At 40.3% G+C, this 12,979-nt stretch overlaps 1 protein-coding gene across 1 annotated transcript; it reads right to left on the reverse strand.

Annotated features, from left to right (window-relative positions):
- Nucleotides 1-3,653: 3,653 nt before the first annotated feature.
- LOC135344768 (NFX1-type zinc finger-containing protein 1-like) lies at nucleotides 3,654-12,808 on the reverse strand. Its single transcript, XM_064542044.1, has 2 exons — nucleotides 12,600-12,808; nucleotides 3,654-9,363 (listed from the first exon to the last, which is right to left on the reverse strand). The coding sequence occupies exon 2, from the start codon at nucleotides 9,356-9,358 to the stop codon at nucleotides 3,779-3,781; it is 5,580 nt and encodes a 1,859-aa protein (XP_064398114.1). The 5' UTR covers nucleotides 9,359-9,363; nucleotides 12,600-12,808; the 3' UTR covers nucleotides 3,654-3,778.
- Nucleotides 12,809-12,979: the final 171 nt, after the last annotated feature.

Raw genomic sequence — 12,979 nt, forward strand, 5'->3', positions numbered from 1 at the left:
AAGAGAGAGACAAGAGGAGCAGAGCCGACCAGACAAGCACTCGTCATGCTGCATGGTCATGCACTTTTCGTGTTCCATATCTGCACCACATTATGTTAGATTTAGCTGCATGCATTCAATTACACTTACATACTGTAGATTAGTAAAACCAGTAGGTTTTACATAGGATTGGCAGTGGGTTTGCCCGTGTTTAGCAATATTTCAATTATTTTGACTCATGTTCAAACTGTTCTATCTCTGCAGGGAAAGGTCACATCAAGGAACTGGCTAGACAGATAGTTTATTTAGCCTTTTCTCTCTTTGTATCTCTCATTTCATAATCCATGAACATTTTAATGAATGAATATTGTCATTTTAAAAATTGCACTATTTCTACGTTTCACCGCTCTTTGTCTGACTGACTAAGTAAGTAAGTAAGTAAGTAAGTAAGTAAGTAAGTTTCTTGCCCAGCATTTGCTCCAAGTACAGCCATCTCCAGGACATTCTGCACAGGGTTTCCAAACGACTACAACCTGGATTACAAAGCGCTTCTTCAGATTTGCGATTGCTTCCACGAGGCAGATGACCTCTCAGTCTCTATTTCTCTTATACCTAGACAATTCCGCCATCTTTGTGGCCAATTAATAATAGATAGGCGTGGCTAATAAACCGTGCGCCTAAAATCAGTGCAGCAGTGCTTTTCCAGAGCCTGAGGTGTTGCTTTTCTTCACACTGTTCCTCTAGCTCCCTTTCTCTGACAGGCATGCTATATGCACTGGCTAGATATCATGCTCTTAAAATGGCTGTCATTTAATTAATACTGATTCGCAAATTCAACATATCAAGCAATAATATTATTACTCATTACTATAATTATTAGTCCAGAGATATTCTAGAAGATATCTGATTAGTCCTGTCTTCTCTTCTTGAACTTCTGTACTGCCTCTTGACGTTCCACTTATGCATGTCATAATACGTAAACTGTACTGAAAAAGAAAGGGAATCCGACTAGAAAAACATTTGCAATGTGAAAAATTGCTAGGATTGGCCAGGGGAACCACAAAAAAGCGTGGGAACAAGAAATCAGACGAGAGCATAACTCCAATCCGTTACAACGTCATGAACATGTACAATACATAGTATATTAAATAATAGACTGTGTTCCAGATCCATCTATCAGCTTCCATCCACCACATCATTCCATGCAGGTCACCAGTACGGTCCGTGCATGTTACTATATACGCATGGATGGACTGTGTGTATACATGTGCTCAACACTGCATGTATTAGGAACATCAATTCATCACAAATCGCCCCACATTCCAAAATGGATGTATAATAAATATATATAGGGATTGGTCATCACTCCACCAGTAAAAATTGCGTGGCATATTGGCTGGGAAAACATGGGAAAACTACCAGTACATGTGATTGACGTTGTAACGGATTGGAGTTATGCTCTCGTCTGATTTCTTGTTCCCACGCTTTTTTGTGGTTCCCCTGGCCAATCCTAGCAATTTTTCACATTGCAAATGTTTTTCTAGTCGGATATAGCTGTTCAATCCAACACATGTTTGTGTCACTGAACTTTCAGAACTCATGCTTTGCCACTTAAGCAAAAATTACTTTTACACTTCCAATCGTTATTTTTTCTACTGTGTATATGCAACATCTTACGTCCTTTAAAATTAGCACATTTTTGTTACTACTGTACAGTTATTCTAATGTTGTCAACTCTGACCTGAATGAAATGAATTTTTGCACTTAGTTCTATATCTTCAATGGCCGGGTGTGCATGCAATGTCATGACTTAATTATGTATACTGTAAAAACTACATTATTACTCAATACACAGTACAGTAGTTTCGTATAGTTATACCTGTTTGTCGCAACCTGATTAGCTATTGACAGTGTGTACTTGTACGAAACTGTATATACCAGTGCAGTACCTATAAAATAAGCAGTCCTATCGGGAATGGAAACCAGACACCATACTGGAGTAAGTTTCAAACACGCGCTCACATGCACACATGCACACACCACCTGTAAATGTAATCAATGTTTATTGTTGATATACCCTTAAAGATACAACTCCTAATGATGTGCAGGCACTAAAAATGCCCCACTTCGATCAAAGATTTGATCAGCTCAGGTGATATTCTACTAGAGTAAGCAGTATTCAACACAACGTTTAATTTATCTATGAGCTTAATTATTTTGTTGTACAGATTTGTTGTTTCCGATAGATGAGTCCATGATTGACTCTGCTTTGAACTGCTTACAGGGATGAACATTTCAATACATTGGAATAACTATTTAAAACGAAGCATTATTCCCTGGTGATATTGCCAGGACTGTGGATGTCTCAAGAACCCACCTGGAAAATATTGGTAGACCCTCTCGCAGTCAACCTACAGGATTGTCCAACAAAACAAGTCAAATCTCACAAGAGCACAGTAAGTATACTACCATATCAGTAGCAGGTATATTTTGAGGCTAGCAAAATGACGGTTAAAAAGGTTTTCACATAATAGTGTGTATAACGGTATAATTAGTGAAAACCACGAACATTTATACCCTCAACATATACCCGCTTTATAATAATTATAATTATAGCTATTCTATTGTAGACGGCTTCTACACAAGAAAAGTATTATCGAAAGCAATCATCTGTCCGTCCCTGGCAATAAAACTTTCTTCAATCGTTTGCTGCCATCATTGCCTCTCAATGGCAATGTCTTGCTTCTCCCCTCTCCCTCACTTCTGAAGACATTGTGAGCATTAAGAGAGAGACAAGAGGATCAGAGCCAACCAGACAAGCACTCGTCATGCACTTTCCGTGTTTCATATCTGTACCACATTATGTGTAAATTTAGCTGCATGCATTCAATTGCACTTACATACTGTAAATATAGCTGTTCAATCCAACACATGTTTGTGTCACTGAAATTTTAGAATTCATGCCTTGCCACGTAAGCAAAGATTACTTACTGCTGCACTTTCAATTGTCTAGCAACACCTTACGTCCTTCAAAATTAGCACATTTTTGTACACTGTTACAGTTATTCTATTTTGACATGAATGAAATGAATTTTTGCACTCAGTTCTATAGCTTTAATGGCCGGGTGTGCATGTGCATACACAAAACTACATTATTACTCAATACAGTAGTTACGTATATATCCTGTTTGTCGCAGCCATTTGCTATTGAAAGTGTGTACTGTGCGAAACTGTACCAGTATTATTATGACTGCTTATTAACTGCATTCCTGATATATTATATCAGGAATGGTAAACATAACCAGAAGCCCTCAGATATAATTATGTATAATACATTACGTCACTTTGGTCTAGATCTAGTACCGTCTTGCATTATATATACAGACATTTGTTCTCACGATCACTGCCTCTGTTTAATATTCCCATGAGCAATGCAGAGATTGATCATAATTATAGGACTTTTAGCCCATTATATACCAATTCGGTTTTCCTGATCACACATGACATAGCCCGCTAAGTGTGTAGGACATGATAATTATTAAGAACCTAGAATACCATTTTATGGGTTATTCATGATTAGCACCACTCCTTTCCAGTTCCATGCATTAACTGTTGTATAATTATATTTAAATGTCAAGTAATACATATAATGCTATAATGTTTTTAACAATCACAAAAACAGTGACTATATATAGTCATATAAAATGCGCACCATAAAAACTCGACACAAGTTAGTAAAACTATTATAAAAACAAGAGTTCATTATAATTACCCAAAAGTTAAATATACAGGACTAAAACTACAGTCTGTCTAATTCCAATGGATCAAAGTTTGCAAGGTTAGCTGCTTCTGACCATGCAGCATGTCTTGAGCCATCCATTTCCGGTGCATGTACATTGCCGGCTGCTAGGGCATGACTCATTCCTCCAATTTCGGCTTTGCATTCGGGACACTTGGCCCTTTGCATCGCTCCCCCACACTCGCCAATTACATAGGTGTGGCCGTTGGGGCACTTGTACCAGTGGCCTTTCGGGAGGCCAATAGCCTTGACTATCTCAAGTCTTTCTGTTTCGGACAGTCCATCAATACTGTACTTTTCACACAAGGACTTGATCATTTCAAGAATACTCCCTTCTTCTTTCTCTGAAATTTTTTCTAGTTTCCAGCCACTCTCCTCCAGTTTAAGGATAGTTGAGGTGATTACATCATGTTCATCGGTAGAAACAAGGGTTTTAATAGGAAGCATTTTACCTTGGAGCTGAATAAGCTTTGCTAGAAGGGTGAGTCTTTGCATTTCAGCTTTAGCATCAGAGAGTTGCTGCTGTGAAATAAACTCTTGCATAATAAACTCTTTAAGGTGATTCAGGTCTCGTTTTATTCTATCAATATTCGGTTGATAACAGGATTGTGTTACAGAAAGCAGATTTAGCTTTAGATTGGAGAAAATCTCAATTGTTGTGACAATTTGGAGCAGAAATGAAAGTTTAGCTTTAGTAATGTGAGGGAAGAGAACAGTATTAACAGTTTTCTTGCCTACAGTGGAATCGTTCGATATAACTCGTTCAAGTACACTGAATTCTTCAGCAACAAACAATCGATTCAAGGAACTAGCCTTTCCGAGTCCTGTCTTTACTCTCGCTAGTTCAGCTTGCAGGTCAATGGAGTCAATTGTACTCATCTGCTTCTTCTTTATAGCTTCCACATCAGCCAGTTTGCTCCTAACGTCATTGCCATATCGGAGGCATTTTCTCACTGGAGTCTTGCACCTTGGGCATACTTTCAGAGTGATTTCTTGGGACTCTCCTGTAGGATCACTGTTGTCAGTTGACATCCATTGATCAAGCATTTCTACAACAACGATGTGATTGCAATCTGGCAAAAGAATGAATCTGGCATCTTCTTCATCCTCGGGTCCAAAAATTATCTCAGTGACTTCTTCTTTATCACAGATACGGCACAGTTTTGGGCACAATTCTCCACAAAGTCCAATGCACCTGTGTTTGCATTCCTCCAGGCGCTTTGGACATGGCTGATTGCAAGGAGGTCGATTACACAGCATTCCGCATGGCTGAGTGCAGGTAAAATGAGGGCAGGACCAGTCACAAGGCTCCATGCAGGGAGCACATGGTTCAAAGCACATTTTGGGGCAATGGCTGTGGGTGCAAAAGTTGGCACATGGCTTGGAGCATGGAGGGCAGCTTGGTGTGCAAGGAAAGTCACAAAGGTGACCACATGTTAGGGTACGATCGCATTTGGACTTACAGCCAATGTGAAGACGTCCCATTTTGCAAGTGTAGCAGGTTCCAGTACATAGGTGTTCACAATCTAACAAAGCACTGCAAGGCACGGAGCACTCTACTAGCTCTTCTTTGAGATAGCAGGAATCTTGGACAGTGTGCCCACAAGATAGTTCTTTGTCCACCTTCACAGTACATTGAGGAGTGCAAGATCGAGAGCATTTTTCTTGGCAGAGATGACCACATGCTAGAACTCTTTCACAAAGTTTTTTGCAGTTAATTTTTGCTGGATCATCCGAGCAAGCACAGCTTTGTGAATGACCGCAAGTTAGGACTTTCATTACTTTCTCTTTACAAGATCCGCAACCGTCTGAACACTCGTAGCACTTTCGTTTACAGACGTGGCCACAAGCCAATTGTTTTCTGCAACCTTGTAAGCACTTGTACTTACGATGCTCTATGTCATAGGGGTGACAAAGTCGACGGCAGACATGACCACAGGGCAAACGAGCTTCACATTTTTTCTGGCATCCACCCTCTGGGCATTTGAGAAAATCTTCAGCCACTTGGGCATTTACTTTTTGGTCTTGGTGAATGTGGCAATGTAATGGGAGAGCTTCACCAATACAGTCCATTTTTGTGAAGCTTTCAATTATTTTAGGCCATACAGTTTTAACCTTGTCACGAAGCATTTCCATGTTACCAATTACGAACAAGCTCATTTTGGCTCTCGACAAAGCAACGCAAATACGATTCTCAATTCCGACAAATCCAATTCTTTGTTCATTGTTGCTCCTCACAAGGGACAGCAATATGATTCGGTTCTCTTCTCCCTGGAAGTCGTCAACAACAGCTGTTCGAACACCATTAATCTTTTTGGCTTGGAGAATTTTTTTAATCTCCAGCAATTGTCCTCGGTAGAGAGTCAAGATGGTGATTTCATCTTGTTTGTAGTCTTGCTTCAGCAGATAGTCACAGAGAGCTCCTAGATATTTTGCCTCGTGAGGATTTGAGTGACTTTGTTTGTCATCTGATCCTGTTAGTTCTGGCTGAGTATGGGTGATGAAGAAGAGGTTTTTACCAATTCCTTGGATGTGACCATAGTTGTACACTGATTCATGATTGTGCAGTTCTTTATATATGGCTGGAGTAATCAAGCTGGCAATCTCAGGTCTCATTCGATGCTGAATAGTTAGTGTTTGTACAGGACAATCGTTCATTGCCAAGCGTTCGAATAATGAGACATTAAAGTTGTATTTCTTTTCAAGGTCGTAGTATGTTGGCTTTGGCCGTAGCTGTTGATGGTCACCAATTAAAACCAACTGTTGGACTGTTGGAGACAGAGAAGTAAAAATGTGAGGCTCAAAAATTTCAGCAGCTTCTTCGATAACTACTATTTTTGGTCGAATTGATTTAATGATGTAATTGTGTTTGGCTGCTCCTGTTGTAGTCATGCCAACTACATCTGAATCTCGAACAATCGTCATATCCATGTTTCTTTTTCTCTGTTGAAACTCTTCACAAGCAGTTGTGTAGCCATTTGAAATACTTTCCAACCGTTGCCTATGATAGGTGACAAACATATCTCTCCAATGAAGGTACAGTCTCCATCGCTGTGTTGGGTGTAAGCTCCATAAGTTAGGGATACTAGCAGCTTCATCGGCAGTCATCGGTCGGAGCCCATGATTAAGTTGCTTGTATATCAGCTTCCTTTTTTTATCCTTGTCCATCTGAACCATGTGCCAGTCACCATCGTTTTTCTTTGCTTTTGTCACTTTTTCGAACTGCCACTCCTCCTCTTCTGGAGCTTTGTACACGACTTCGTTCCCTTCAACTAGTCGATCGTTTTGTATCATCTGGACTTCAGTGTCTTCATCTTCAATGATGCCCTCTGCTTCTGGTTGATCATATTGAGCCATGGCTTCTTGTTCAGGAGTTGCTTGTACTTGAATGTTTGGGTCTTCATACCACAATCCCAACCACAGCTCGATAGGCTGGTCTGTGTATACAGTGTTGACAAGCTGGTCGTAATGATTTGATGGAATGACTTGCCTCAAGCGATGCATTCGTAAAATTTTGTGAGCTGATAGATGAATGTTTTCCAGGTGTGATATCACAAGATCCTTCTGAGCCCTCTGGCACTCTCTGGCGCCTATATAATCCCTGAACTCCTCACATGGTATCTTTTTGTCTGTTCTCGCTTTACTGACTTTCTCGTAAAGGGTGCATTCCTGAAGAATTTCACTTTTGCATCGTCCACCAATTCTTGTCACGTTTGGAGGTTTGCCATCGATTTCATTGCTTCTGATTCCTTCAAGAAACTGATCGAGTGCATGATTTGTATAGCATACAACTAAAATAGGTGTGGTCTTCAATGGATCCCACACTTTCCTGTTTGCCAAAAAAGCTTTGACGATTTTCATCCCCACATATGTTTTGCCGGTGCCCGGGGGACCTTGAATGACGGAGATCTCTTGAGTCAGGGCTGCTTGTAGTGCTCTCATCTGTGAGCTATCGAGGTCTGTGACACTTGCATCAGGCCAAGAAGATGCTCTAGTGAGATCAACTTTTGAGCTTGCGAGCTTGCTTTTGATTTTGACGATTCCTTGCAAATCAAAAATGGTGTGGCCGAAATGATTTAGATACCGTGGAAGGGGGATGTTGTCAAATGAGCAGTTGACTATGTAATTCCGGAAAGGCATCATATCGATCTCATGCTCTTCACTAACTGCTTGAAGCTTTTCCAAGACGTGACGATAAGCTTCAAAGTAAGCTACAGACTCAACCATTGTGTACTCGGTTTGAGAGTGAAGATCAAAGCCATTGACAGATCCTTCAAATTTCACAGTGATAATACCTTTCTCAAGTTGTTTTGTTTCTCTTTGTGCTACTGATGCAAAAGCAATTGTTTGAAAGTTGTTTGTTGAAAGGCACAAGAGAGATCCATTGATTAGTCGCTTAGTATACTCCCAATTAATTCTGTGAAATGCTCGCATGTTGAAGGAAATTTCAAAACCGATTCCCATGGCAAGACACACTGGCTGCCGAATTCTGACGTTGCGATACACACGAACATCACCTCCTTTTTTTGTTGGATTGTAAAGATAATCCGCAATTCCTTCTCGAAGAGGACCAACAAAGTCTTCACGAAGAAGTCTGAACTGAACGTCCAGGTAGTGTTCCCAGCTGCGATACTCTCCTTTGATGATGTTCGGCCTGAGATACGGCCTCGTGGCAAACTTGTTGATTTCATTAGGGACAGGCAAAATAGAGAGTGTGGCAAAGTCTTCTGGTGGCTCAAGATCAACATCTCCAATTTGCCTGATTGGTTTGGGCTTTGGTTTAACTTGCTCTTCTTCAAAGCTCATATGCTGGATTTGGAGTTCAAGTAAGTTCTGTTCAATATCTTCGAGAGTGACCCGTTCAATATCTCCACCAGTACTGTACTTCATGAGGCTGTTAAGTGTTTCTTGGATATGTAGAATTGGAAATGTTTTTTGTACACTTTTTGGAATTTTCTCAAAACAAAACTTACCCACTTCGGTAAGATGATACAAGGATTGAAGGTTTTCTTCTCTTATAAATTGTTTGGTTTCAGAAGTCATTCCACTGATCAGCAGTTGCAAATACACCAGAAAAAGTGCATGCTCACCACTGGAGCCGAATAGTTGAGCTAGTACACGCAAAGCAGTCTGAGTGTCACTAGATTTGGATAGCTTGTACACAATTTTCAATAATTGTTTCAACACTTTTGGTGATTTTAAGAACTTGTCGTGCTTGAAGGCATTCAAAAACCCATTCTCATTTTGAGTAATTCGCCTAGTAACTGTTTGATCGTCAGCTTGAGATAATTCTTCAATGTCATCGCGTGTGAAATAGTTTAGCGGGGGTCGTTCCATTCTCGTTGTCGAGTCTCTGGGTCCCCCTCGACCACCACCTCTGCCACCTCTATCACCTTTGCCACCTCTACCACGACCTCTTCCACCACCTCTACCACGAGCCCCGGAAGAGTGGGTGTTGCCGTCTGTTGCTCCATCCCCCTGGGCACCGTATTGTTTCGATCGGGCCCCTTCTCTCCCACCTCCTCTTCCTCTGGGTCCTCCTCTTCCTCTGGGTCCGCCTCTACCTCGTTTACGGTCCATTATACCTATATAATTATATTGATTGAAAATGCATGCAGTCATTACACATCGAATTTTTTATACTTCATAATGAAACAACTCAGGAGCTGATGCCTCGGTGGAGGCACAAAGTTTCATGTCATGAAGTTATAGATCTACCGTATAGCGGGTTTATTTTGAGGGTGTAAACTTTCGCAGATTGACCGTTAGAAAGGTTTTCGCGGAATAGCAGCCGTTCTGCAGCATGCATGCATGCATGCGATATTAATTCGTAGGTTTAATGTTCACGGTACATGTTTGATCAGCGAAAACCACGAACATTTATACCCTCAAAATATACACGCTATATACAGTATATGTAGATATAATTGATTGTGCATGCAGGGAAGCTATGCCAAAGCTTATGGTGCAACAGTGGAAAAAATCGACCTAAAAAGGATGCCAAAAGTTCAAAGTCCATAGATTAACGTGGCTGCAACACTTTGCAGCTCGTTTTTCACTCATACGCATGCAGCTGCCAATGCTAGCGTTCTAGTGCAGAATTAACTACAGTGGAACGTTCAACCTCCCATAACGAACCCTCCCATCAGAGGACAACCTCGCTACTTATATAGGACACTAGCTACGACACGGATTGAAATCCCTACGCAAAGCAACCTCCCACAAGCGAATCTTCTTGATTCCGGACAGAGGACAAGCTTCGTGCTCCCAACTGACTAACTCTGTCTCTTATTAGGAACAAACACCACATTTTACTATAATCATACTGCCATTGGCTACAAGCATAATAATTCTGCCACTACTTTGATTTCAGTGAGTTCCTTAGCTCTTGAACTAGAAATATGCAGACTACATGAGCATACTAGTCTTTGATATGCATGGCTATATAAAATAGTAATTTGAAGAGGACAATTAAAAGCTCTGCTCCCAAAGTTTCCTTTGGAGGTTCCACTGTACTGGTACAGTAAGTATAATTAACACTCTATGAAGTGTTTTACTACATTATTTCTGAAAAGGTTGGTATGACATTCCCATGCAGTAAGCAAAACTAGCCAAGTAGAGAACAAAGCTTAATTGAAATCCACTATATAGAAGCCGCTCTTGATTGATCATTGAGCAGCTGTAACAGGATTATCATTGTGTTTTATATCACGACGAAATCATGACTCGAGGCTAAATACGGCGACTGTATAATACAATTTAAGGAAGGGACTGTATGACTTACACCCTTGTTACCTTGAATTATAGCTATAGCTCATAAATATAAAACATGATATTAATTTTATTGTCGACTGTATACCGAGATTACGCCCACCCCTGCTTTAAGTGAAAGTTCCTGCATATAATTATGCGCACGATTCTGAAGAGATTGCAATGGCCTTCAAAGTATGCAAAACTAGCATAACTCGAGACAAAAATGCAAATCCACACATTGATATTCAACTAGAAATTCATTAATCACTGAGCAGTGTATATATAGCAGCCTGACAGACGGAGATACACACATGCACACACACACACACACTACTGTATATACCTCACTTGTGAGTATGCGCAAACCTAGTCTCATGAATCAGCCGCCGTTCTTTTGGAACCACCGTCTGAGCACTCTTGTCATCGTTTTATGTGCCAAGACGGAATTCCGTCTTGACCAATCAAATTGCAGAAGTCCAGTCAGGTGATGAACTTGGAGGCAGCAAAGAACTGCACTTTGCTCAACGCATTTGGATAATCATTACGCATGCATTACGCATGGTAAATACTTCATACATAGAAGCTGCTACGAAGCATAAGCAAGGCAAGCAGGGGTCCTTGGGCACAGATTAGCACCACAGCAAAACACAAGTGGAGAGAGATGCCTTCGCTTGGCGATTTGTATAACAATTAGGAAATATGTGTGGGCGTAATATCACGATTTAATTACATTCCATTGGTTTTGTGAGCAATCAACATTCCATTTTGAAATGACTTCATGACAAGAGTGCTCAGACGGTGGTTCCAAAAGAACGGCGGCTGATTCATGAGACTAGCGCAAACCAAGGTATATATTATACTAGGGGTACACATGGTGCAAAGTCTTCGCTCAACTTGAACAAATATTTATTTATGACGTCATTTTTGTATGGATGTAAAAATGACTGTTGTAATGATTGACCTAATCTATTGGTCGGTAAATAAGAAAGATAGGTTTCCTTCACAAAGTGCGGCCTGGGATCAAGACTAGGTTTGTATATACAGTGTAGAACTCGCTGTGAGATCAGTAGTCCAAAGAATTTTGTAGAGTACGTGTATATACTGAGTCTATAAAGCCGAACCGCTGGAGTGGGAGCAGCTAGCTCGAGCAAGTTTGATCGACAATTCACTACCAAGATTGAAGTTGGTTATAGCCTCACTTCGCTCAGAATTATAGTAAGTTGCTAAAAATTCGTTTTTTGCGCTTACAAAAAAGTGTTTGTGAGGCTATAGAGCCTTTTGTATATCTTCTAATGTATCAGACACTTCTAATTGCCCCGGACACTTTTATGGGAAATTTCCGCAGTTCTATATAATACAGCGGACACTCTGGTACTTAATTTTACTAAATGTCCGAACAATCTTTGAAAAGTTGATAATATTCCAAGCAACGTAGCTTTATAGCCAGCAAGATAGATACAAGTATATGAAGGATTAGCTATAGCTATATAGTGCAGTCGCACACTATTTTAGCTAGCTCGCATGCATCTGCATGCTTGTATGTGTTCTAATTATTCCGGACACTTCGCTTCGCGTGCTCTATAAAGATCTGTACTCGGACATTTTCCAAAATAATTATTTTGTGCTGCCCAACATAATAATTATGTATGCATGCAACTGTGATACAGTGGAACCTCCATTAACGACCACCTCTATCCGAAGTTAGGATACAATACTAGCTTGTAAAGCAACCTCGCAGCAACGGCCACCTCTCTTCCATATAACAAGCAGCTTTCTAGTCTCAGGCTTACAATCAGCTTTAGAAATGCCACACTCTCAGAACAAAGACCACCTCTCTATAATTATATAGGCTGTTCCCTGAATGGTGTCCGTTTTATGGGGGTTCCACTGAATACATGACAATTGTAAATATTGTAAAAATCTATGCCTATATAATTATATATACTGTAACAAGAACTGACTTATGATTATTATAATTATGGGAACTGGCATATCGTAGTGATCGCTTGATACTGATGATCACCTCAATCTGTCAAACCTGAGTACAACTAGCTGCTTACGTACTTACCACACTGTTAATGGTCTCCAGGCAATAATTATGGCTTCTCAACAAGCTTAGAGTTGGTGGCTCTGAAAGGCCAGTCTCACACTGTTCTTGATATTACTGTACTGACACAGCAGATGTGGCTATACAGTAAAATGTACTAGCACTATATATCTTGAATAACTCAACCCAAATAACAAGTGTTTATACTTATGGCTGGAAAGGGAGATAACCCTGCATCATCCAAACATTATGTAATACTGGTAACTAAGCACAGAAAGGTCAATTCTCAGAAACAATATTCACAGCATACTATGAATGCACTGCCATTGTAGTTCTAGGTAGGTTGTGAATTAATTCCCAGCAACTATAGGATATCAGGGAAAACATTGTACATTGTTCTA

This window comes from Halichondria panicea, chromosome 12 (genome assembly GCF_963675165.1).
Source record: "Halichondria panicea chromosome 12, odHalPani1.1, whole genome shotgun sequence".
Lineage (NCBI taxonomy): Eukaryota > Metazoa > Porifera > Demospongiae > Suberitida > Halichondriidae > Halichondria > Halichondria panicea.